This window comes from Plasmodium vinckei (genome assembly GCF_900681995.1).
Source record: "Plasmodium vinckei vinckei genome assembly, chromosome: PVVCY_03".
NCBI classification, from domain to species: Eukaryota; Apicomplexa; class Aconoidasida; order Haemosporida; family Plasmodiidae; genus Plasmodium; species Plasmodium vinckei.
The window spans coordinates 124,987-151,896 of record NC_051295.1 but is presented as its reverse complement, the minus strand read 5'-3'; the positions used below and the strand labels follow the sequence as shown (position 1 = coordinate 151,896).

Sequence of the window (26,910 nt, the reverse complement as noted above, 5' to 3'; positions counted from 1 at the left end):
AGTTTAAATATATAAAGAATAAAGCAAAAATAAAAAAAATAATTGCTTTGTGTAATAATATGCAACATACAAAAAGCGTCGTAATAAAAAAAGTGAAAAATATATTAAAGACGGGGTTGGAATAAAGCGGAAATGCATGCAAGGTTTTCAAATAATAGTATGTATATATAAAGCAAAGAAATATGTAAAGCAAAGAAGTATATAAAGCAAAGAAGTATATAAAGCAAAGAAGTATATAAAGCAAAGAAATATAGAAAAGGGTTGTAAATAATGGAGCATATGAATAAAAAAAAAAATTATAACAAATAAGAAATATGTTACTAACTGTTTCTCATTCATATGGGTTTATAATTTAATTATTGAATTTGCTCAAATAATATATTTTTTTTTATTTTGTCCATTTTTTTTCGTTAATTTTTTAAAAAATCGAATTTATAGTAAATTATTTTTAATTAATTTTGTTTTTTTTTAAAATTTATCTATAGTATACAATATATGCAACTTCTAAAATGGTTAGGTATTGTCCTATTTGAAAAGGCTTAATTATGTCATACCTTTACCTACCATGGTCTCATCATCATCTTCATCATCATACTTATATTCTGATTCAATAATCTGGTTCATTTTTGAATATTCTGCTCCATAAGTAAAATGAAGAAGAGAATAAAAAACAAAAGATAACATCCATGGTATTGCAGTAAGATATAATAATGTTTTTGAAAGAGCCTCTGCATTATGAACTCTAAATTCTGTAGTCATATCTGAGATTAACAAATTATTATTTTTATAATGAAATACCTCTTCAGCTAAATAACCAAATAATGGGGCACCAATTAAAGAAGACCCAACACCTTCAATAGCTATAGTTAATGAAAAAATAGTACCTCTATAATCTGGTCTTATAATATCTGATACAATTGGCCTATTTACTGCTACTCCAGCTATTGATGATAAACCCAAAAAAAAACAAGATAAAACAAATAATTCAAAACTTTCTTTTCTTTTAGGTATCACTAAATATGTTAATATAACTAATGGTACTCTACCAAACATAGCTAGCTGACCTAAAAAGGGTCGACCATGTTTATTTGATATATTATGCATTATATCACCAAAATGTCCTCCTAATACTCCTCCTAAAGCAGATCCAATTAATAAAAACCCTGTTATTATTGCTGCTTGTAAATCACTTAAATCACAATATTGAAAAAACATTGTATTAAAACTTAAAGCTAACCATGGAATTGTACCAGTAAAACCTTCTAACAATATTATTATTATACTTTTTTTAGATAAACTATCTTTAAGCATTTCCTTAACATTTTGATATAACATATATGATTGACTTCGTTGAGGTTCTATTATTGTTTCTGTATTATTATCAATTATACTGTCTCTCATGTACGAATTTGTTTCTTTTCTATTTATTCTTACTTGTCTTGGTGCATCTTCTACAAAAAGGGCAACAATAATACTTAATAATATACTCAAAGCACCAACTACAATAAAACATAATCTCCAACCTCGAATAGTTCCAAAGTATTTCATTGAAACAGTTGTAGTAACAACACCACCAATTAATCGACCAATACTAGAAGATAATTGTACAATACCAAAAGATAAACCTAAAGATTCATTTTTTGCTGCATCTGCTAATATACTTTGCGATATAGGCCCAATACTACCTAAAGCTAATCCATTTATTGCTCTAAAAATTATTATATGTGCAAAGTCATTTATATTTGCTAAAAATATGGTTGCTATCCCCCATAAAGCTGTGCCAAATACTAACATCCATTTTCTCGAATATTTATCTGATAAAAAACCCCATATTGGACTAAACAAACTTAACATTAATGTTTGGGCTAATGTTATATATCCTAACAATGATGGATGCAAGTTCAAATCAGCTTCTAATGCTCTAAAACTTGCTGGTAATAATTGTTCATCACATCCATCTAATCCTGCTGCTACATTTACTACAGCCAAGGATTTATGAAATGCCATACTATTCTTTCCATTTCTTTTGAATTTTGAAATTCCACTATTAAAAATATTATTTACATCATCTTCATATTTATATGTATCAACGAGTTTTTCTGTCTCTTCTGATAGTACATTATTTATGGGAAAACTCGCTTTCCTGTTTGGGTTATAAGAATCGACATTCATTATATATGTATCTGTCTATCTATATATCTATTTTTTTGCAATTATGTAATATGTTGTTTTCTCTATAATATTTTTGTCTTAATGCATGGCATCACATTAACCGAAAATTTGCGCTCATAAAAAATTGTGAGAAAATGTTTGCGATGGTTTCTTTGTGTGTATTAGCTAGATTATTGAACAGAAGGAAACAAAATCAAATAAACAAAAAAAATTATGTGTATGTATATCCATATAAAATTCGAAACAGTAACTTGAAATCTGCTACTCCCAATATTTTTATCTATGGCTATTTTCATCGCCAAAAACCATAATATTCGATATCTCAATTTAACTCAATTATTTTGAAATAAATCTATTGCTCAATATCTTGTACTATTTGAAATATGGTTACATTTCAGTGACCCATGTCAATCATATAATTTCCTGTATGAAAAAAGATAAAACAATAAAATAACAAAGAATTATTGCATAACTAGTAGATATAAAAATGTAAGAGTTACTATTGCTACAGAAAGCGAGCAAAGGGCAAAATAAAAAAAAAGGTGTAATGTAAAGTATACTTGTAAGTAAAGCGGTAGAAAAGTTTAAATAATAAAAGGTAAATATTTAATTATACTTATACGAATAAATATATACATATATAAGGACTTATGTATGTGATTTAAATCGAAAATAATGATATAGACAAATATTTATGTATAAAATCGAAAATACATTGGGCGGAAAAAGTAAAGTAGTAAATATGTACTTTATTTAGTTCTATACTTTGTTGTTATATATATTCTTTACTTGCATGGCACTATATTATATGAGAAAAAAAACAATTAAAAACGTATAAAAATATTAAATAGCTAATTAAAAATAAAAAGTAAAAAAAAAAAAAAATATTAAAATGAATATATGTAACAATAAAATAAGACGGTTGGAAAATACAAAATTGGAAACTTAAAAAAACGCATAAAATATATAGAAACAAAAATACAAAAAATAAAATTAATCACTAAGATTAAAATGATGTCTTATAAAATATCACGTAATAAATATATATATAATGCTCAGTGATTTGAAGTTCGCTTTAATAATTTAGGAATTGCATTTCACAACTTTTTATAAAGCATGCGTCGGTTTTTTTATAAAAAGCACTAATGCATCACTATAATGACATTTAAAACGGAATGCAGTGAATTATTTACAACTTTAGTTTGTCTGCATATGAAATATTATGTATGTGTTATTATTATTTTATATGGGTAAGTAAACACACAATTATGTATGCATATGTATATATACTTTTTTTATTTCCTACTTATTCACTTTTTTAATGCAAAAATGCACAAAGATTATATATTTATTCAGAAAAAATTAAAATCAAAAATTATATATGAATTAATTTAAATAACTGTCTGAAAATTATTTAATATATAATATTTAACACTTTAATTTTCCGTGGTATAATTATTTCACATTATTTATCATTATTAATATGTTATTGCGAAAATTGTTCACTTAAAAAAAACAAAAAATGCACTAGCCAAAATTATAAAAAAAAAAAAATATGTTAATATATAATATACTATATTAATATAAAATTGCTATAAATTATTACAAATTCATATAAATTATATAAAAATAAAAAAATATTCATATTTTTTTTTAAACGTTATAGACAATTTTGAGTTTTTAACATTACTTGTTAAGGTAAAAAAAAAAATTTAAATAATGTTATTGTCATATATTATGTACACATTGGAAAGCGTCTTTTTTTTTTTTTTTATAATTTTTTTTAATGTTTACGATTTTTATACTTTTCAAAATATGGACAAAAAAAAATTTAACAAAAGTTGAAATTTATTTGTAAAAATTTAAGAGAATTAAAATTAAAAAAAAAGAAACTTTATATAAAACATGCATTGTATTCTTAAAAGGAAAAAATTTACTTCAAATTAATGCAAATATACAAAAAAATTATGGAGAAAACAATAAAAAAAAAGACAACAAAACAAGGGCAAATTAGTATTCTATATTTTTAATAATTTGCTCGGAAAATATTTTTATTTTATTCATAATATTTAAATATCCATTTATTCTGCTCATTGTTAAAAAATCTGAAATCCCAGTTAAGGAAATAAAATTGGGATTTACTTTTAATATTTCTTCAGGGGTATATCCACTCAAACCATCAATTAAAATATAAACAATTCCTTTTGTTAAAAGTCCATCTATAATTAATTGCCAATTTATAAATGAAATGGTGTAACAAATATGTGTGCATATAAAACTTTTTAATTCACAAAATATGTATATCTAACCTGAATATCCTAACCAGTCAATAATTTTTTTATTATCCTCTAATCTCACTTTTGGATATATATACACCGTTGATTGACATCCCTGTAAAGGTCGAAGTACATATTATATATCAAATTAATTAGTGCTGAACTGTTTTGTTAAAAAAAAAGAGGATCATATCATATTATATGTTTGATGGTATTTCTTACCAGAACTTGATTTTCCCTTGTTTTCAATTCATTTGGCATGGGTGGGCATTTCTTTCCCATTAATATGACCTCCTGACTTCTAAAAATAAGTATTTAAAAAAAGACACACATAAAGCAAAGCATATAAAATAATAAAAAAATATTAGTAAGAAAAAACTAGTTTAAACTCTTTTTGTGGCATAATATAAAATTAAATGGCATGTGTGCATATGTTTAAGCATGTTTAAGCATGTTTAAGCATGTTTAAGTATGTTTAAGTATGTTTTATATCATAGGAAACTTATTTGAATATATTGGTCATACTTATTATATGGATTATTGGACAGTGATTGAAAAAACTGAACTGTTTTTTTTAATTTGGGAGTTAAATTATAACTATCTATATCTGAATTTTGAGGAAATTGGTTTCCTGTTATGTTATCAAAAATGGTTTTTAAATAATTTATTCGGTTTTTATTTTTTAGTTGATAATTTTTTATGAATAATTTTTTTTTTTCTTTCTTTTGTTTATGTAATTTGGTTATAGACTTGTTTGGGCGTCTTATGCTATAAGTATTGATATTGGCAATGTTTTTTTTATTAATTTTTGTACAATTGATTGACGAGAGTAAAATAATGTATAGTATGTATATAATACATATTTGTATTATTTTATTTCTATACATTTTTTCGTTTTTTATTTTTTGCAAATTTAAAGCATGCTTTAACAATTGCAAGCAAATGTAGTATTAAAAAAAATACTCATCCTTTAAAAATAATAAATATTCCCAATATGTTACACATTTAATAAGTACTATATGTACATATGTGTGTTAAAACAATCTAATAATTAAAAAAGGTCTACATAGAGTTCGACAAACTCTCTTATTTTATATTTGAAATAAATTAACAAGTAAATCGACAAATAAATTGCTTTATTTTTATATTATATATTAACCACATTTCATTATTTCCTCTTTTTAATGCACAAAAAATTATGTACATTGAGAATAAAATAAAAATGGGAAATAGAATATAACAACAAAATATATAAAATTATGTAGGAAAATTAAATTATTTATCCATTTATTTTTTTTTAATAAAAACTAGTTAACTAATTTGATAAAATATGTGGATAAAAATAAATACGACAATTTTTTTTATATAATTTGTTTTTTTATTAATCCGAGTAAACTTATTTCATTTTTTTATAAAAAAAAAAAAAAAAAAAATATAAGCATAAGCATGTGTGAGATATAATTTATGTATAAAACTGTACATTATTATAGAGATATTCTTTTATTTATAATTTTTAAAAAATATTTGAAGGCATTTTGTAAGTATCCAAATTTGTTTGTAATAAAATGATGTCATAATTATAAACAGAAATGTTGTATCTTTAATCATCTTTTAAATTTAAAAAAAAAAAAAAATAGGATGTTTCAAATTATGAGGATGGCATATAAAAAATGAGGAGAGAAAATCTCAAGTTAGGAATAATACAATAAGTACTCAAATTAAAGTAAAAAAAAAAAAAAAAAAGTTTATGTAATGGAATAATAGTAAAGGAGAAGAAGAAAGATGGGAGTAAAAGGACTTTGGTCTATAGTAGCACCTATAGGTGTTCGTGTTAATCCTGAAATATTTACTGGAAAAAGAATAGCAATTGATGTAAGTATATGGCTATATGAATTAATATATGGAAATAATTTAAAAAGTTCACGAAATAATAATTTTGATGAATTAGGAGGAGTATTTAATGATTTATGGCTAGATTTTAGTGAACAAAATAGTGATATAAGATTAAACAATTTAAAAAAAGGACATTTATATTTTTTTTTTTTAAGAATATGTAAATTGTTATATTATAATATAAGACCGATTTTTATTTTTGATGGTACTCCTCCTGAATTAAAAAAAAGAACTATATTTCAAAGAAATTTAAAAAGAAAAAATAATGAAGAGAAAGTTAAAAAAACAGCAGAAAAATTAATATATAATTATTATCATAAAAGTTTATTAAAATTGTTGAAAAAAAAAAAAGAAAAGAAAGAAAAAAAAGATGGTATAACAGGTTCTAAAAAAAATAAAGATCTTTCTAACGAAAAAGACAATAAAAATCCTGATTTAGTAGAAAATGAAAAACAAGAAGATATAAATCCTTTGAATAATGAATTAAATAAATTAGGTACAAATAATTTAATTGAAATATATGAGGATATAAAAGAAAATAATGAATCATTAAATAGAATTTCTGAAAATGTAGGAAGTGTAAAAATAACAGCAAAGGAAGTATTAAATATTTGTAATAACAATACAGATGATTTAAATAAAATAAAAAGTAAAGTTCTCATGCTTACTGATGAAGATATTTCTAAGTTAGACCAAAATAAAGAAGTAACAAAAACCGCTATAGAAATCGGAAAAGAAAACAATGATGAAATAGTTGATGATATTGTTATGACAAAAAATATGATAAGAAAAAAATACTATGCAGGTATACCAGAAGATTTCAAAGGATTCTTATCTATGCGAAGAACAGTTGATATTATAGATATAAATAATTTTAATATAAACATTGATGAAGTTACAAAAAAAATGAAAGAAGCAGAACAAAAATATTCAAACAAATGCGATAAAAATGTGTTTTCAAATATATCAACAAGTATGTTATTAAATAATGAAGAAGCAGAGATGGGAGATGAAGAGGTCGAGGTTATTGAAAATGTTGAAAATGAAATGAATGTTGAAGAAAACATTATGAGCTATATTAAATCAGAAAATAAAATGAACTCAAAAGAAATAAACGTTTTAGAGATGCCAACGAATAATTTATTTGTAGATGGGAAAGATGAATATAAAGTTTATTATGTAAATAATGAAGAAATAAAAATTCCATTATTTAAAGAAATAAATAAAGAAGTATTTGAAAAGTTACCAGTTAAATTGCAATATAGAATATTGCAAGATATAAAAGAGGAATGGTATGCAGACAATAGATTAAAAGCTATAAAATCAAAAGATGATATGGATATTTTTTCACAAGTTCAAATTGAAACATATATTCGTATGATTAAAACAGATTTTGAAATTGAAAAATTAAAAATAAAAATGGCAGAAAATATACAAAATGAAAAATTAGATGGTGAATTAATTATTAATACTAATCTATCAAAAAAATTTAATGAAAATTTAACTGCTAGAAATTATAATGATATTAAAGATACTATTACAAAACGTAAGAAAAAAAAAAAAGGTAAAGAATCTTTTTTAAATGAAATATTGGGAGGTCCAGGAGTGCAAAATTTTGATGGGGTTGTTGAAATTGAGGAGGATGAAGACCCCCCTGAAATGGCTAGCATTCCAAATGCAGTGGAAATGGGTGAAGATGCAGAGACTGACAAAGTTACTGAAATTGATCAAGTGTTCGTAAAGAAAACATATGATGAGAAAGTGTCACCCACAAAATTGCTGAGCGATTATAAGGAAAGTCTACTAATGAAGGATGAGGACCTATTTGGCGAAGACTTTTTTGAAATAAAAAATGAAGAAGCTGTAAATGGTGAGAAGAATAAAGACGGTAAGATTGATAAAGAAGAAGCCGAATCTATTTCAAAACGGGTTCAGGATGGAATTACAGATGACTCATTTTTTATTATCGAGGAAACAGAATTAAAATCAGATGAATTTACAAATTTAGAGATGGACAAGTTAGAAGAAAAAAATAATACAGAAGTAGAAATAATAATAGATAATAATGATAATGATGATGTTGAAAATGTAAAGGAACAATCAAACATTTTAGTGCCTACTCCCTCTGAGCCAGTTGTTTGTGTTTCATCGTCTGAGTCTTCTTCATCAAGCTTTGAATCGATTGCTCATGGGAAGGAACCTTTAGCCAGTCTTGGCGATGATGATGTGGTTGTTTTGCTAAGCGACAAAGAGTCGACGGGAAAGGACGACCATCTCAACAATGCCACTGTAAAGGAGGTCGAAGCCAATGCTATTGAGAAGGATGAAGTGGCTGATAAGGGTGACGTGGTTGAACTAGCTGATGCTGTTGCGGAGGCTGACGTGGTTGAGAAGGATGAAGTGATTGAGCTGGCTGACATGGTTGAAGATGCGGAGGGTGACGTAGTTGATCTGGGTGATGCTGCTGAGGAGGGCGACGCGGGGCGCGCTCAAAAGTTTTTAACCAAAGAGATAATGAATAATATTCTTATAAAAAAAAAGATTGATTTGAAAAATGCGGGTGAGAACGATTTGCTCGAGAATTTTTTGAACAACAAAGAAGTGCTAGATGCATTTGGTGAGTCAAAGGTGATAGAAAATGAAGAAGGTATTCAGGGGTTGGAAGGGATTGATGAAGATATGGATGAAAAAACAATAGATAGTAGGTTGAACGAAAAACAAAAAGAAGGAGAAGAATTAATGAAAGAATATAAAAGATTAAAAAATACAAATATTACAATAAACGAAGAAATGAATGAAGATATAAAATTATTATTAGATTTTTTTGGAATACCATATATACAATCACCTTGTGAGGCTGAAGCTCAATGCTCGTATTTAAATAATAATAATTATTGTGATGCAATAATTAGTGATGATTCAGATGTAATAGTTTTTAGTGGTAAAACTATAATTAAAAATTTCTTTAATAAAAAAAAAACAGTTGAAGTATATGAAAAAAATTTAATAGAAAGAAAGTTAGGATTATATCAAGATGATTTAATAAATATATCGATGTTATGTGGTTGTGATTATACAGTAGGTGTACATGGGATAGGTATTGTTAATGCTTTAGAAGTTGTTAAAGCATTTCCTACATTTGAAGACTTAAAAATTTTAAAAGAAATTGTTTCAAATCCTCTTAGACATTTATATCAGGAGAATGATGAAAATAATTACTCAGACGAAATAAAACATTTTTTAAATACTCATAAAAATTATAAATTAAATTGGATATTCCCTAAAAATTTTCCTGATAGAGAAGTTTATAAATGTTTTAAATATCCAAAAGTTTGTAAAGATATTAAAAAATTTGAATGGCATCCTCCTAACATGAATAATATTATACATTACTTAAACAAAACTACAAATATTTCTGAAGAAAAAATTTTTGATGTTTTAGATCCCATACTAAAAAAATATAATGTCAAAGTTCGAAGTTACCAACTAAGAATAGAAGACTTTTTTCCTGTCATTGAAAAAAAGAGAAAATCTGTTGATGATTTAATAAACACAATTCGAAACAAAAAAAAAAGTACTACCCCAAAAAAAACTACTACACCCCGAAAAAAAAAATCAACATCCAAACAAAATGCAAATAATAATAATGAATGGAGTGACAATAGTTCAAATCAACCAAATGTAACCGATGAAATGTCTAACTTGATAGATGCTAATCCTTCGGGAATTGTCGTATCAAAAAGAATGTCAAATGCGTTAAAACATATTAAAAAGAGAAAGGAAACAATTAAAAATTCTGCATCTAAAAAAGGAACCCAGAAAGATGCATAGCCATGCCTTTACCTTATTCATTTTTTCGATAAATTTTTTTTTTATTTTTTTTATTTTTATGTTTACATTGTTTAACTCAACATGTATGAATCTATAATGTATATGCATGTGTACACATACATATCGTAAATATGTCGTATATGCATATTTTCGAAAAATAAACGAAAAGAATTAAAAATTGATAATATATACACATATTAGATGCACGGGTTCTATTGAATCAATTGGTTGTAGGAGGAACATAATTGGGGTCCTTCTTCAAAATAACGATTCCTTCAAGGGTGTCGTTAATGGGAATATCTATAAATGAAAAATGATGGTAAAATTTTTGAAAAGCATAGTAGGGGTGTAAAAAAATGCAAATTTGACAATGTATAGATGTGCATAAATATTACATTCTTCTGTGGCGAGCTCAGCACGATCCGTGTGGAGCATCAGAACTGGGGTGACATGAGTTTGGAATCCGGTTATAGTCTTTGGATTTCCTGCTTGTCCAACAATGTCAACAGCCTATAAAAGGGAAAAAATGAAATAAAAAATATACTTGCTTGTTCCGAAAAAAAAGAAAATATGCCATGGTAATATGAAAACAGTTTTAAAAGCAGTTTTAGATGTACCTGTCCAACACGCACAGAAACAGGAAGAGGTTCTAAATTCTCATTAACTGTAGTAAGCATTCGAGGATACATAGCTGGGGCTAAGTGATATAGTAGATAATGATATTTTCCTAATATGGTCGATTTTAATTGTAAACATGCATGTATAGTAATTAATAAAGAGCCTAATGCTACATTATTTATAATAGATCGACTAGAGTGTAAAGGATTTATAGTTAGTAATCCTTTTCCCATATATAATAAACCTTGTGCTAATCTAATTACAAATGTTGCATTGGGATCTTTATAATAGAAAGTTGATAATTGTCTTAATAAAATAGCTATTCGTGAATTATTTGTTCCTGCACCGACAAATCCGAGAGATATAATAGCATGTAAAGCAACATCTGGATCGGGATCATGTGTTAATTTAGATAATATATCAACAATATTAGGTTTAGGGAAAGATGCAAATAATAATGCTAATGCTAATGGTACTGCTTTTTTTTGATGGACATTTGAATATTCTAAAAAATGATCAACAATACGTGTTGTCATTTCAGAACTAATATCATCTGTTAATGCAATTAATGCAATGTTTAATATTGCAACACATTGATCTAAATTATCTTCTATTGGATTGTTAGTAGGTGTTGCTGTATTTGTTTTTCCAGTACCAGTAGTATTAGCTTTTTTAGCATCAGGTGCACTATTATTATTACTATTTCCTTCATTATCACCACTATTTGCACCGGTATTAGTGTCGTTAGCATTATTTGTTTCTCCAGAATTTGTATCAGCAGTAGGAGGATTAGCTGAAGATGTATCTGCATTTTTCTTATCAACTCTTTTTTCTACTAATAATTGTAACATTTTTTGAACTTTTAAAACATCGTTTGACCCAGCAAATGCCATTCCTTCAACAGTGGCAATAATATATTTAGATATGGGGTGTTTTATAATTTCTAAAGCAGCTAATGTTGCTTCACATTTTTCTCGTGAACATAAAAATAATAATCCTAATGCTACTGCATATAATTTAGATATTGGTTGATCTAACGAGTTATTTATTTTTTCTCTTTCTAAAACTGTATCTATTATACATTCAGCTATTTCTCTATTTTGTGATCCTACAAAAATAAGTCCTAATGATAGAGCAGCAAAAACACTACATTCTATTATATCGCCATTATCAACTAATGGAGGTATTAATACATCTAACATATTTTCTCTATTTGTTCCTGCGTATGCATAACCAAATCCTAATATTGCTCCCATTTTTTCTAAAGAATTTTCTGCATCTATATGTTCAGATAATAATGCATATGCTGGATCACATTCATTTTTTACATTTGTACATGCTAATCCAAATGCTATTAAAGAACCCGCTTTTACATATTGATCATTACTATATTGGAATTTATCAATTTGTGATAATCCTTCATCTATATTCCACATTAACAATAATCCCATAGATGCAGTAGCAGAAATGATTCCATGATCTTTATTTTTATATATCCATAAAGATGAGTTAACTGTCATTAGTTTATCTTTACAAAATCCAGCATTTACAAAAGCATTAACAAAAGAAGATGCTAAATTTTGTTTAGTGGAATCCCATACATTAGTATTTCTTTTTTCTTCCAAGTGTGATTTATATATATCTTCTGGTAATTTGGGTTCTTCTACATCTAGATCTTTTGCCAATTTTAAAAAAATCGATGTTAGATGTTCCCCTGATGATAAAGTAAATATTTCATTTAAATTCAAATGAGGATATTTAATAATTTCTTCTTGAGTAAATTCTAAATGTACACAATGTCTAGAACATATTAATGCCATTTGTTTACAAATTAATAAATCACCACATTCAAAAATTAAATCTTTTATTTTATCTCTCCTATTTAAACGTAATAAAATTTTTAAGCATTCAACATGTTTTTTATGTTTTTTTAATATTGATAATATAACTTCCATTAATTTATAATACTCTTCTGTTGAAGAACTATAATGAGTAAGATTAGATAAATATAAAATAGATCTTTCACATGATTTATCATCAACATATTGGCAAATATCATTTATTCTATCTACTTCGATAAGTAAATCTATTGCTTCATATTCTGTGTTATGATTAAAACAATAAGGTACTATGATATTAACTAATTCATGGATATGATTAATCATATTACTTGCTCCTCCCTTTGATGTACCAGATATAGGAGAAGTAGAAATACTAGTAGTAGTTGGAATTAAATTATTTGCATTATATTGATTTTGTCCTGCTTCTTCGTCTTTTATATTTTTATACTCTATCACCAATTTTGTAGTTAAATTTTTAATATATTCATGTCCATAATTTATTAAATCCTTTTTATTACCAGTAATAATATATTTTACAATATTGCTTTCATCTCCAATAGTAGTTGATAATGCACTAATCATATTACTTAACTTTTGTTTGCAATCATCGAATACCATATCAGCATGAATTTCGATTAAGGTGTTATAGTGCAACTTAAGAACTTTTAATGCAAACAAAGAAGATGTTAAAATCCCACTAGTATCGATAATTTCTTTATTTAATAAAGTTATTGATAAATTTACAACATTAGGATCGTCATCTTTTAATCTGGTTATAAGTAATTCTAATTCTTCTTTTTTTTTTTTTTCTTCTTCATTTAATTCTTCATTTTTTATTTTAAGGTTATTCAATTTTCTTCTTTTTTCATCAGCATCCGTATCTTTCACTGGAACTTTTATTGAAACAGCCTATAAAGTTGTTAAGAAAATACAATTTTATCTGATATGTTCATATCTTTTCACTTTAAATGAGATCACAAAAATGAAAAAAAAAAAAAAAAAAACATGCACAGGCAATAATAAAAGTATGACTAGCCATTCAAATAATATGTTGTTCATGTAAAAGTGAAGAAAAATAAAGTAGCACTATAAAGTGTGGATGTATAAGCATATAATGCTCTCTATATATCCTTACCTTTTTATCTTCGACTGCCATGCTTATTCTTTATTTCTTAGTAATTTTTTAAAATGAAATAGAATAAAAATTTATGTGCAAGGTACACAATTTGTACAAAAAAAAGAAGAAAGATAATTTAATACTAAAAATTCTTGCTGGTCATCATAAATTAATTATAAAATAGCTTTTTTGCATGAACAAAAAAACAAAAAATTATAAAAAAGAAAAAGCTCTCTCTTTTACTTATCTGGGTGTAAAGAAATGTAAATACATATTCCTTTTCTTTTTTTTTTTATGAACAATTCAAAATATTATTTTGGCTTTTCTAAGTGTAAAATAATTCATAAAAAATGAGGGGTCATAAGCAGTATGTATTATGTATATATATTTATTATATACTTATAAATTAATTTTCATTGTTGTATTTTTATACTTATGCAAATACCTTGTAGTATTTTCTTTATATATGTAATATGCGCATGTATATATCTACTTATATATACCGTGCCAATTTTAATTTTTATAAGCTTAGTTTAGAATATAGTTTCAAATATTATATCTTAATTTTTTTTAAATAATATTTTTAACCGTAATGCTTTTCATTGCGCATTGCAATTGTATGTGGATTGGATATACGTAATGGGGTACTATACATTACGTGCTTATTTTAATAAATATATAATAAAAAATATTAATATATATTAAGTATTAATTATAATAAAATGAAGCAAAAATTTTAATTCAATCTGGCAAATGAATCTCATAGGTGTAAATATTAAGGATTGTAAAATAGTATTGTGCATTAAAAATATTATAATATTAGGAATACTTTGTAGTAGTATGGAAATAGGGAGAAAAACACAAAAAAAAAACAATAAAAAAATATAGTTAATATATCAAATAAATATGACAATATTAATGTGTTTGTTTAGTATGATAAAATATGATATATTATGCCGGTTTTATGGTATATTTATGATCTTATCCATGTTTTTGTAATTTTTTTTTGTGCATACTTAATAACCAATTTCACAACTTGAATTAGATTTTTTTGGAAAAAAAATTATGGAAAATTATATGTGTATGCACATATATATATTTTCTTAACATTTGTTTAGTTTCAAAAAGTTAACAAAATAAATAAAATAAAATAAAATAATAACCAAGCATATATTCTTAATAAATTTGTTTTAACATTATCCTTCCTTTGATACAATTTTTAGTGTATTATATTACTTTATTTTTGTCCCTAAAACTTTAAGTTCCCTTTTTTACTCTTTATTTTATTAGTCAATATTTAAATCAGTATTGCATATGCAAATTTAATTTTTTTGTCAAGCAAGAGCTTTAACAAACTTTAAATGGATATTATTTCCCTCCTCATTGTTTGCGTCCTTTTTTAGTGATAATATATATGCATATATTATTTAATTTGATTATCAACCAATATGAAATAATCATATATTTATTTTTCTCATATGTTTAATACACACATTCTTACCAAATGCTCTTTACATGTCTACATTTTGTTATTGCATACATTAGAATAATATTATTTGTATTAATTCTTTCATGCTTACGATATTTTAATTTGCTACATTGTGTTTTTTTAATTTTTGGATATGTTTAAAATGGAAATAGTAAATGAGGGGTGGGTCTTTAAACAATCGAAATATTTAAAAAGGTTAAGAAAGAGATACATTATATTAACGAAAAATTTCATTTGTTCTTTTAAGTCTGAATATTATCAAGGAGAAAAACCAACCGAAGTAATTTCAAAAAAAAAAAAATTACATGCACATATCACTAAACTGCCTTGCCGTTCATATATTATTTTAAATTATATCGATGGCTATTTTTTTTTTATTCCTTTGAAACGACACAGATATTGTACTTAAACAAATTTACGGAATTAACATCAATGGATGATATTAAAAAAATAAAATCAATATCAACTGAGTTAGGCTTAGAAGACATACATTTGTTTAATGTTTGTTACAACAACAGAAAAATTTTATTTGTCACAATGGATAAGGACGAAAAAAATAACTGGATCCGTAATAATTATATTTATCGCACTGCACGCTATTTATTTTTTTTTTCGCTGTTTTTTATTTTTTTTTTCGCTATTTTTTTATTTTGCTTTTTTTCGCTGTTTTTTGCAGGGCATATTAGCAAACAAATGATCAGACCCACAGTACTGGTGAACGAGTAGGAAGAAGGATATATACTCCAAAAAATGGAAAGAAATATATTTAGAATAAGGAATAAATTCCCTATAGCATATTCAATGTTTTATGTTTTTTAGATATATGTTTATTTATTATTTTGTTGTTTTACATGCACACATACATGAATATGTATGAACAAAAAAAATAAACTTTAATTTAAATGTGTTTGATATATATCTATTATAGATTAATAGATATTTTTTTAAATATTTTATGAAAACAATTTAAATGATAATAAATTAATTTGGAAATGTAGGAATCAGATAGTTATCAAGTTTATTATTTTCGTCAAAATTATATGCACATAAGCAATTTAAGTTTAGGTAATTTTTCAGTTCTTCTTTTAGCCTATATAAGGAGAAAAGTTATGCATATATATATACTATTGTCATAAGTATATACATCCATTTTTTATTTTGTAATATTGTCTTATATGATTGGTATTTAAAATTACTTGTTGTCTTGTTCGTTTTCCCGAGGTTCATCAACTTTTGTCAAGAGGTTTAAAATAAAAGATTTATCTTTTTTTTTTTCGGGATCTTCTCGTTTTTTTTTTGAAAATTCAGGGACATATTCATTTATTTCATTAATAAATTCGTTTCTCATTTCTTCAGTAATTATTATTTGATCATTATTTTTATAAACATTTTTCAACTCTTCTAGTGATTTTTTATCACCTAAAAATGGTATTTTAGATTAAGTTGAATTAGTAGCAGCTTAATTGGTTATATTATTTTTGTTCAATCTAAGTTTATTCCATGAAAAATTAGATAAAGCAGTTTTATCATGTGTCTATATAAAGAAGTGATGAACTGTTTTCTTTCCCTTACCTTTTATTGCCTTGTATTTAATTTCGTCGCTTTTGCTTAAGCTTACTTTAAAATCATATTCCGAACTTTTGTTGTCTTTCAAGCTCTGGTAAAAAATTAACATAAATTAATTGTATGTAAAAGGATAAAGAAAGGGGAAAACATTAGCAAGCAATTTCTTTATAATTATTGTTAATGTTTTTAAAAAAAAATTACTTCATAAGCCTTTACAGCATCCTTGAAATTAACATATTTTATAAAAAATGTGTTACTATTTTTTTTTCCAAAATATATGCCATCACCCAACAGTGGACCATCTAAATTGCAAAACAAAAAAATGAAATAAACATTTGTGAATATGGCATATAAGGATATAGCTATCTTTTTAATTTATATGACAAAACAAAATTATTACATTTATTAAATATTTCTGTTATTTCAAATCGATTGATATCAGTTGGAATATTTCGACATACTATAGTCCCGTTACTATTAAAAATCTGGTTCATTTATGAAATAAAATTTGTAAAAAAAAAAAAATATTTAGCTAGTATTATGTTTGATAAGTTTATCCCTTTTTCAAGAGTGAAAAAATACAGACCCATCATATATTCATTGTGCTATATTTAATTTTGAAATTTCTTAGATTTGATTATTTTGTATAATTATAATATATACATCATATTAGTTGGTAGTGGTAGAGAAATAAAAATTAATGGATCTAGTAAAAAAAGAAAATAATTATTATCTAATTGTAAAATTGATTCTTCATAATTTATTATGCATCTAGCAATTTAAAAAAAAATATAAAAATCTATGCATATGTTGAGCCATATAGAAGGTATAAAAAAAAATACGATAAATATTTTCTTTCTTATATTACATAGTAGAAAATATAAAATATTTCAGCATGAGGGTTTCCCATTTTTATTGCGCAAAAATATAAATTAAAACAAGCATATCACATAATATGCTAACAATATGTTAGCACAATTTTTATGATCATTTAGCATGACCAAAAGGGGAGGAATATCAATTTTTTTCTTTTTTTTTTCTTTTTTTTTCTTTTTTTTTCTTTTTTTTCTCAAAACGTGACCATTATCGAGCGTTGGGAAAGACAACGCTAAGGTAAAGATAGATACCTTTTTTATGTTTTATAAAAATTAAAGAAAAAAGTGAAGTTTGTTTACCCTTAATTAAACTTAAAAAATTTGACAAATAAAGACATTTATTACTACAGGTACATATGCATGTATATTATTATGGGCCCTAATAATTGTTCTCATTACTTCATATATATATATATAGACATATTTGTGCATGTATAATAAGTATATATATACATACGTTAAAAAAGCAAAAAGCCATATATGCACACAGATAAATATATACAATTTTTTTTAGTAAAAATGGCTAGCTGTTTTATTATTCCATTTCGTATTATAAAGTAGTAAACTTTTGTAAGTGCTACGAAATAAATGTACATACTGTTGTTGGGATTTTCCTTTCCTTTTTTTAGTAGTGTGATGGTGTGTGCTCTGAAAACTTGGATAAAATAAAAAGTAATTCTCTTTCTTTGGTTGTATTAAAATTGGAAATCTCTTTGAGATTGTATAAATTTTCAAACAAATATGGACGTTTGTTTTGATATTTTTTAAAACAAAAAATGACAAAAAAACGAGAAATTGAAACGAAAAAAAAAGGAGGGTATGATAATGGATAGGTATATAAATATACCCATGTAAAACTTAGTTAGTTGTAAAATTTAATTAGAATGTATAAGTTATAAATTGCAAGTTAATCCTCATCTAGACCATCTCGGCCTATTAAATCTTCTTCTTCGAATACATCGGGGTCATCATTTTGGTCATCCTTACTATTTTCATTTTCTTCATTATCTTCTTCATTCTCTTCATTATCTGATATCATTTCTTCAAGACCCGCAATTTCATCTTCCCCTAATATTTTTTTTTTCGTTTCACTTTTGATAATCCCTCGAAAAACATGTTTAATCTCATCAAGTATAAATCTTAAATCATTTTTACGAATTCTAATTGTATTAACATCAGAAATAGTATCATATATAATTTGTTCTGAATTTGAATAAGCAATTCTTGAAAAAATTAGAACCCAATAATCTTTTTTATTTAAAGGTGTAAAGCCATATAAAATAGCATCATCAGAATCATTAATATGACAAACAATTAGATGATATGTTTTATATTTATCAGTACAATAAGATTGAAATGATGAAAAAAAAGTAGAAATAAATTTAAGTTCAAATGGATGGCTATATGTATTTTTAGCTGTTTGTATAATATCCATATATATTTTAAAATTTGATGTAATATTTACAACTTTTTTATTACTTTCCATAACTTTTTTAATTAATACACTTAAATAGGATGCTGCATTTTTATGTAAATGGTCTTCTATAAGTTTATCATAAATTTCAGATTGTTTTAATCTATCTTTAAAAATATTAAATAGAAAATCGGATGTCTTTAAACAGTTATATAAATAGGTTTCCATCTTTTTATCACGATTAATATATACATATATAAGAATTAAAATAAAATAAAAACTATCACTATTATAAAGTAGATATGTTCTTCTTTTCCAACCTAATGTACTCATTGGTTTTATAATTTTTATTAAACTTTTTAACTTTACTAAAATTTCATTTTGTTTTTTTAAATCTAATTGTCTAAAATTTCCAGTAAATTCTTTATTCTCTATATCACACATGGTTCGAATTTTATTAAAAGTGTTTTTTACATTCTTATGGTCATAAATATAAATACGTTCATCTATTTCTAGTGCCTCATTTAAAGATATAAAAGAAAGCATAGGAAGTAAACCTCTTTCTTGTTCAAAAGATACAAAATTATTTTCAGATATATTTAGTATATCATTGTATAAATTTTTTATTTGTTTATTATAATATTCATATGTTATTTGATCTGTTTTTAAATAAGATAATAGAGATATACTTGAAATAAATATAATTGATGATGCATCATCTTTATTTATACATTGAATATATGGATATAATAGTAAACACATACATTTATTTTCTTCCTTTACAATATTATAGTGATCATATAATTTTTGATAATTTTTTTTTTTTTTTAAATTTTTTTTTTTTCGATTATCTTCATCAATATCTATATCACTATCATTGGATTTTTCCAATGACTGACATATACTCATAACTTCATTATGTTCTGATTCACTCATTACTAGATCCCATTTTGAATTCTCTAAAAAAATTTCATGGAATGGTCTCTTATTGTCTATAACATAAAATTTTAAATATGCTGAATAATGTTTATCTAAAATATTACTAAAAAAATTTCCAATCTCATCATATATATTTGTATCTGTATTTATATGTGAACATATTCCAATTAATATAACACAAAAAAAATAATCTCGATAATAATCTTTATTTTTTAAATATATATCATCATATTTTTTTAATAGATTAAAAATGTCTTCTTTTTTTTCTACTCCATAACTATACACATTTATTTCTCTTTTTAATTTTTTATGAAAGTGTAATATATGTTCTGTACATATTGAATCTATATTATTATAATAAAAAACAAAAATGTTAAATTTAAATTCCTCATTTTTTCTTTCAGACAATTCTTTTATTTCTTTATTTATCCTCATGTAATGATTAATAAACTCTTCTGCCTTTATAAACCCCATTTTGTTTCAACATATAAATGTGCACTTTTTTGTTGTTTTTTTTGTTATTTTTTTCTTTCTTATGTTTGTATCTAAAGGGAGGCAGATTACTTTGATAAAAATGTGCCCCTGTTGTTTGCTCTATTTGCTACTGACCTGGTAACTATTTTTCAAATTTTTCAAAGTTTTCAAAGTTTTCAAATTTTTCAAAATTTTCACAATTTTCAAAATTTTCAATCTTTCCGATATTGTTAAATGCTTGAGTTATTTTGCGTGGGTTCTTTCCAGCGCTTCAACAAGGAAGCATCCTGGTTCTTCTTTAGATTATGATCTTAATTGTGTGTCAATTTTTCAGGGTTTTAATTTTTATATTCATTTTATTCGATGTGAAAAAAAACGGTATTACAAAAAAAAAAAAATTCAAAGCGAAAAATGGTACTGCATAAATAGAGGTAAAATTTTTGAAAAGAAATACTGTGAGCCCATTTTTTGTATTGTGCAATGTAATAGCACATAATTGTTTTTTTCAAACTTTTGATTAGTTCTCTTTTATATGGATTGATTGAAGGTCGTAGCAATTTAAGCCGTTTTTTTTTTTTACACTAATTTGTGGTAGTATGTATAGAAATATATATATGAATAGATGGTTAGACAAACGGATGGGAAATAACAAATTAAATAAGCATAAATGTATAATAAAAAGTAGATATATACATGACTCTTTAGTAAACTTGAATTATTTATATAAGCACATTTTGCCACTAAAGAGGCATATGCTTATTTTTATTTTTTCGTTGTTTGGCTATTTTCACTCTCGTTTTTCAAAAATAATAAACTTGATAATATTTTTCGTCTTATAAAGAGATCTCTAAAATAAAAAAGCATTTAGAATTTCATATAATGGGCTTCCGATTATATATTTCATATACACACATTCAATAAATATATTAACGTATATGCTGTACACTTTTATAGTGCTTGCATATATTTTTAATTTAAAAAAAATAATAAAAAAAAATTGTAAAAAAAAAAGAGTAAACATACAAATAAAAAAAATTAATTACAAAATTAAAAAGGCGGCAAATTCCTAAAAAAAATGAAAAGGAAAATATTAGGAATGTAAAAAAATATAAAAGAAACGCGAAAGAAGAGAGACAATTTTCAGAATTCTCAATCCATTACTCATTCAGTTTATATTTTATATAATAATAATATTATTATTATCATTATTATTGTTTTATTTTTTTATTTTTAGGGAATATTAAAAAAATATATAAAATTTTAATGTCCTGTAGATGGCCCGAGAGGGATTGAAGTACCCTTACTCGATTCCTTTTTTTTTTTTTACTTATATTACATTTCATTTAAAAGTGCATATAATAATATGAAGTAATTTATTATATAAAAGTATTTGCGTCAAGTTTTAGCTGCTTACTTATTACATATTTCTTATCGCTAAAAATTATTGTGTTTGTTTTATAATTTTTTATTTCGAAAAAGGGAAACACAAATTTGTAAAAATGTTAATAAAAAACTATTTATAAATATTTAAAGTCACATATTTTTTTTCAAAAATATTGATGAAGAAACAGACGAATTATTATATGATTCTTAATTTTAATGTTTCCCCTTAACATTTATAAAGACATTTTTCTCTGCTCTTCCCTTTTTTTTATATTTTTAATATAAATGTATAAACATTTTTTAAAGTTGAAAAGGGCTTGAAAAAGAAAAATAAAAAACTTGGTGAAATAATAAAACAGTGTAATACACTAATATAATTTAAATAAAAAAAATAATAATAAATTATTAAAATATTTCACAATTACTCTCTAAATATATAAAAATTATGATAAGCCTATAAATATGCATAAAACATATGCAACTAGAAATGTAAAGAAGAAAAATCCATATCCTTTCAATATCTTAGAATGTTACACATTATTATGACAATTAGTTATATTAATTAAAACTAACATATATATAGTAGTCTATAATTGTGTGTTTTTTTTTCAAGTCATTTTGACTATATATGAATATATACAATTTCTTAGACAATATTTATTACACTTAGTGTTAACACTACTAATTGGTATGAGTAAAGAGTGTATAAATTTTTTAAAAATTATAAAAAGTATTGAATTTATTGTACATAGGTAATATATATATTACACACATTTTCCTTATAAAGCTTATAAAATTCTAGCGATAAATAATTCGAATTTTTTTTTTTTTTTTTTTTTTTTATTGGTAAATAGCTAGCTATATTTTTTTATTCTAGCTTTGTCAGAATATTTATGAACAGTTGTAGATTAAGAAAAATTATTATGAATTTTCCAATAAATAAGTATATGCATGTATATACTACTTTTTATATAATAAAGGAGTTTCGCTTTGGTCTCTTTATATGTTCTTTGCATAGCATATAGAAAGAGTCTTATTTCTTTCCATATAATCGATTATTATATATGCTTGTTTTCAAGTGCTACTAAAACGATACTTAAAAAAACTGGTTTTCCATTTTATTCTAAATGGCATAAGGTTATTTATTATATTTTATCATATTTGCCATATTTGTCATATTTTTGAAATTCCATTTTAAATAAAACTGTATGCCAATTGGTATGAAGGAATGATAATAGCAAATTTGGTGTATGTCATTTTTTCAAAAGTTTTTTTTTTTTTTTTTTTCATCGGATATTAATAGTGAAATAAAAATATGTATATAATGCAAATCCATCATGTTTTAAGAAAATATAAAATAGGAATTTATATTAAATATAATATTTAAAAAGTGATAATATATTTTCTTTTTTTTTAGTAGGAGCTATATTTAAAATATTTCCAATCATTTTGTCATTTTATTATATACTTTTTTTTTTTAAAATATGTATTAACATATTAAGCTAATATATTTTTACTTTTGGTTAGCTAGCTATTTGCTTCCTATTTTATTTTTTTTTAATTTTTTTTTATAAAACCTTTTGGTATTATTAAATTTAATGGCAAATAACAACTTACATGGCGATATTCAAGATCTAAACCTTGGCCCAGGTACGCATAAACATGTATAAGCATGTAAATATACATGGCTTAGTTTGATAAATTGTTTAAATCATAAGAATGTATATTATTTTATATTTTTTTTCAGAATTTCAAAACTGCAAATGCTTAAACTTGTGTGAATTACAACTAATTTTGGGCGATCAATTAAGGCTGACTTCAAAAAGAAATGAAGATGCTCAAGCGTAAAAAAAATTTTTTTTTTTTTTTTTTGATGATTGTACATAAAAAACAATGATACATTTTTTTTCTTTTTTTAATTTTGTAGACTTATAAGATCTTCATTTGATTATGCAAACAGATTTGCAACAATAAAAAATAGAAGTTCAATAGTTGATATTAGAACAAACTTAGAAAGAATAGGAGAATTATATGAATATGAAATAGCTATGTTAGTAAACCTATTACCTAAGACAATATTAGAGGCACGATATTTTATTCCATCCTTAATTAGGCTAAATGAAGAAACATTGAATTCAATATTAGAGCATCTCATAAGTTACAAAATGTATGTATCATAATTGTGTAAGCAAACAAGATGGGCATATAAATACCAGACAATTTATATGGCCATCTGTGATTGGTCATGTTTAGTTAATAAGTTTGAATTTAATTTAATTGGGTATAGTAAAATATGAAAAAAAATAAAGAAAAACAAAAATGTAATATACTTACAAAATGAAAAAAAAATTTATGCACCACCCTACAAAGCGGATGAAATGTGTTTTTTTTATAATTATGTAAAAAAATAGTTGTACATATATTAATGCATTTCATTGAAAAACTTAAAATACCATATGTAAAACATTTAGTTATTATTTAACTATTTTTTGTTATATACAAATAGTTGACATCATAAAGCCAATTGGCAATAATACAAAATGCAATAAACTTCAGTGTGTTAATTTGTTTTAAAGTAAGGGCACACTTTTATTATATAAAAAGAGTTTATACTATATTGAAAACGTCAATTTTTTCAATCTGTTTAGTCCAATCTGTTTCTTCTAATAGTTTTCTCTTCTTTTTTATCGGCTGACACGAGGTTGTGACAAAAGCGGGAATGGATCGTTTTTGCTGAGAACGAGTATATTATTGTCGTATGAAATATAAGCATTGATATATCTAAACAAAATAAGGGACGTGATAATACATAGAGTTTCTAAATAATAATGGTGTTGTGTTATCCCTGCCCATATAAAAATATGATGAAATAAAGATATAGGAACTTTATATACTTTATTTGGATTATCTTTAATAATTTGATTCCACCAATCGACAATAATTTTAAGTAAATTTCTTTTTACAATAAAATGTATTTGATCTATACATTCATTTAATCCATTTTCAAAAAAATATTTTGAAAAATTTTGAATAACATTATTATATAAAAAAATATTACCTCTTTTCATTGAATATATAATATCTATATATATGTGAAGGTTATATTTTTTTAATAAATTTTTTGGTGGATATATTCCTTTATTTAAACGTATAGATATTATGGCTTGTAATATTTTTTTTCTAAAAGCTATTTTATTTTTTTGTGAATTTGAAAAAGCCCAAATAAATTCATTTTCCGCTTTTTCATATTCCATTTTTTGTAAATATAATTTTCCTAATTGACATTTAAATAAGACAATAAATAATTTAGGAATATATGCATATTCAATATCTGTAGAATTTATAATTTTTAAAAAGCTTGATGTTATTTGCATATTATTTAATTTCATGCATAATTTAATAGATTGAAGCATTAATATAACAAACCCTCCATGTTTTTCTGGATCTCCTTTTACTATACCTATTTTCCCTCTTATAGAATTTAATACTTCAATAGTATATTTATTTTTATTATTTATATCTTCATTTTCATCACTAAATATATCATTTTTACTATTATTATGTGAATCAGCTAATGTACTAATATGATTTAAAAAGGAACATATAGACAATAAATAGGGAAGTAGCCATAAATTATTACAATATAGTTGAAGAAATGTTGATAAAAATTTACAACTTATACTTGATAACATATCCCAATTTATATTATTTTTATTACACAATATTTTTATTATATTAAAATGATCAATTATTAATTGTTCAAAACTTTTTAATGAATTTCTTTCTTTTATTTTTTTACGTAAATCATTTTCAGTCATATTATCAATAATATATATATATATAGGTATTTGTGTTAATTTTAATATTTGATTCATTTTATATCCATTTTTTAATCTTATACATTCTTCTATACTATTAAGTAAGGAAATATAGTTTGGGAAAATGTTCCTTCTTTTCAATTCATACTCTGGGTTCCTTTCCTCCAGCTGCCTTAACCAGTTTATTTTTTTGGTGATTGCATTTTCTTCGTTCAAATTCATTATGCTTATGGGGGTTGCATATAAAATATTATCACTATATAGAATGTTAAAAAATTATGATAAAAATCAGGATGAAGAATTAACCTGTTTAACTTGAATAAAAAAAAAATTAAGCAAAAAAATGCAAACAGCTAGATCGTTTGCTTATAAGTCATCTTCATTTTGCAACATTTGAAAAAGCCTATGCAAAAATCTAGCATACAAAAACTTATTTATAAAAAGGGGGTATACCCTACATTATATAGTTTCCGTTTTTTTTTTTTATTTTCTTTTCATTATTTTGTGGATGGGAATGAATGTTTCCTCAATTATATATATTATTGTGTGTATTATATTTATATTATTTTTGCAAATTTTATTTTTAATATATAAAATTACATAAACAAAAATTAACGAAATGAAAAAATTGATTAATGGAAGAAACCGCCTTTTTCATTATATATGAAAATAAGCTATATGCAATAATAATTGGAAATACAATAAAAAATATTGGAAAGAATGATGGCAAATAGCATAAATATAAAAATTTACGCAATATTTAAAAAACCTGAACATGTAAGCATAAATTAAAAAAAAATATGAACGAGTAATAAAAAAATAAGGAATCAAATGTACATGTCAGGAATACAGCAGCCATTTTTTCACTATTCCCAATAATAATGTAAAAAAAATATATGTTATATATTTTATATACATTAAATAAAAATAATGCAAAATTATGAAAAATAAAATGTAAAAAAGATTAATTACTATTTTTTATTTGAAAAAAAATCACCTAATATAATATAACATAATTTCTGAAAATAAATTAGAATACGAATACACTAACATGCAAAATAGGGTTTTTGGGCAATTAGGAAATGGGCATCATCGATCATATAAATAATAATCACAACTAATGGATTATTTCTCTTCTTTCTTTTTGTTAATAAAAAATATAAGGTATTATATGTAGAAATAAAATTCAATCAAGAATACCTTA

General features: G+C 24.0%; 9 protein-coding genes across 9 annotated transcripts; 3 read left to right on the top strand and 6 right to left on the bottom strand.

Moving 5' to 3' along the window:
- Positions 1-543: 543 nt before the first annotated feature.
- Positions 544-2,172, bottom strand: PVVCY_0300480 (pantothenate transporter, putative; the record flags this gene model as incomplete). Its single annotated transcript, XM_008628258.1, has 1 exon — positions 544-2,172. The coding sequence occupies one exon, from the start codon at positions 2,170-2,172 to the stop codon at positions 544-546; it is 1,629 nt and encodes a 542-aa protein (XP_008626480.1).
- A 2,010-nt stretch (positions 2,173-4,182) lies between these two features.
- On the bottom strand, positions 4,183-5,335 carry PVVCY_0300470 (cysteine desulfuration protein SufE, putative; the record flags this gene model as incomplete). Its single annotated transcript, XM_008628257.1, has 4 exons — positions 4,183-4,391; positions 4,482-4,563; positions 4,671-4,749; positions 4,974-5,335. 4 exons carry the CDS (start codon positions 5,333-5,335, stop codon positions 4,183-4,185), a joined length of 732 nt encoding a protein of 243 aa, XP_008626479.1.
- An 895-nt stretch (positions 5,336-6,230) lies between these two features.
- Positions 6,231-10,172, top strand: PVVCY_0300460 (DNA repair protein RAD2, putative; the record flags this gene model as incomplete). Its single annotated transcript, XM_008628256.2, has 1 exon — positions 6,231-10,172. The coding sequence occupies one exon, from the start codon at positions 6,231-6,233 to the stop codon at positions 10,170-10,172; it is 3,942 nt and encodes a 1,313-aa protein (XP_008626478.2).
- Positions 10,173-10,392: 220 nt separating this feature from the next.
- PVVCY_0300450 (26S proteasome regulatory subunit RPN1, putative) lies at positions 10,393-13,787 on the bottom strand (the record flags this gene model as incomplete). Its single annotated transcript, XM_008628255.2, has 4 exons — positions 10,393-10,472; positions 10,568-10,682; positions 10,790-13,540; positions 13,767-13,787. The coding sequence occupies 4 exons, from the start codon at positions 13,785-13,787 to the stop codon at positions 10,393-10,395; spliced, it is 2,967 nt and encodes a 988-aa protein (XP_008626477.2).
- Positions 13,788-15,370: 1,583 nt separating this feature from the next.
- On the top strand, positions 15,371-15,963 carry PVVCY_0300440 (PH domain-containing protein, putative; the record flags this gene model as incomplete). The annotated part of the gene is made up of 2 exons (XM_037634721.1): positions 15,371-15,517; positions 15,634-15,963. The coding sequence occupies 2 exons, from the start codon at positions 15,371-15,373 to the stop codon at positions 15,961-15,963; spliced, it is 477 nt and encodes a 158-aa protein (XP_037490100.1).
- A 255-nt stretch (positions 15,964-16,218) lies between these two features.
- PVVCY_0300430 (RNA-binding protein, putative) lies at positions 16,219-17,297 on the bottom strand (the record flags this gene model as incomplete). The annotated part of the gene is made up of 5 exons (XM_008628253.2): positions 16,219-16,327; positions 16,434-16,656; positions 16,810-16,894; positions 17,005-17,105; positions 17,204-17,297. 5 exons carry the CDS (start codon positions 17,295-17,297, stop codon positions 16,219-16,221), a joined length of 612 nt encoding a protein of 203 aa, XP_008626475.2.
- Positions 17,298-18,585: 1,288 nt separating this feature from the next.
- On the bottom strand, positions 18,586-20,505 carry PVVCY_0300420 (conserved Plasmodium protein, unknown function; the record flags this gene model as incomplete). Its single annotated transcript, XM_008628252.2, has 1 exon — positions 18,586-20,505. One exon carries the CDS (start codon positions 20,503-20,505, stop codon positions 18,586-18,588), a length of 1,920 nt encoding a protein of 639 aa, XP_008626474.1.
- Positions 20,506-23,486: 2,981 nt separating this feature from the next.
- On the top strand, positions 23,487-24,068 carry PVVCY_0300410 (DNA-directed RNA polymerase II 16 kDa subunit, putative; the record flags this gene model as incomplete). The annotated part of the gene is made up of 3 exons (XM_008628251.2): positions 23,487-23,538; positions 23,636-23,732; positions 23,816-24,068. 3 exons carry the CDS (start codon positions 23,487-23,489, stop codon positions 24,066-24,068), a joined length of 402 nt encoding a protein of 133 aa, XP_008626473.1.
- Positions 24,069-24,572: 504 nt separating this feature from the next.
- On the bottom strand, positions 24,573-25,928 carry PVVCY_0300400 (PCI domain-containing protein, putative; the record flags this gene model as incomplete). The annotated part of the gene is made up of 1 exon (XM_008628250.2): positions 24,573-25,928. The coding sequence occupies one exon, from the start codon at positions 25,926-25,928 to the stop codon at positions 24,573-24,575; it is 1,356 nt and encodes a 451-aa protein (XP_008626472.1).
- Between the last annotated feature and the right edge of the window lie 982 nt (positions 25,929-26,910).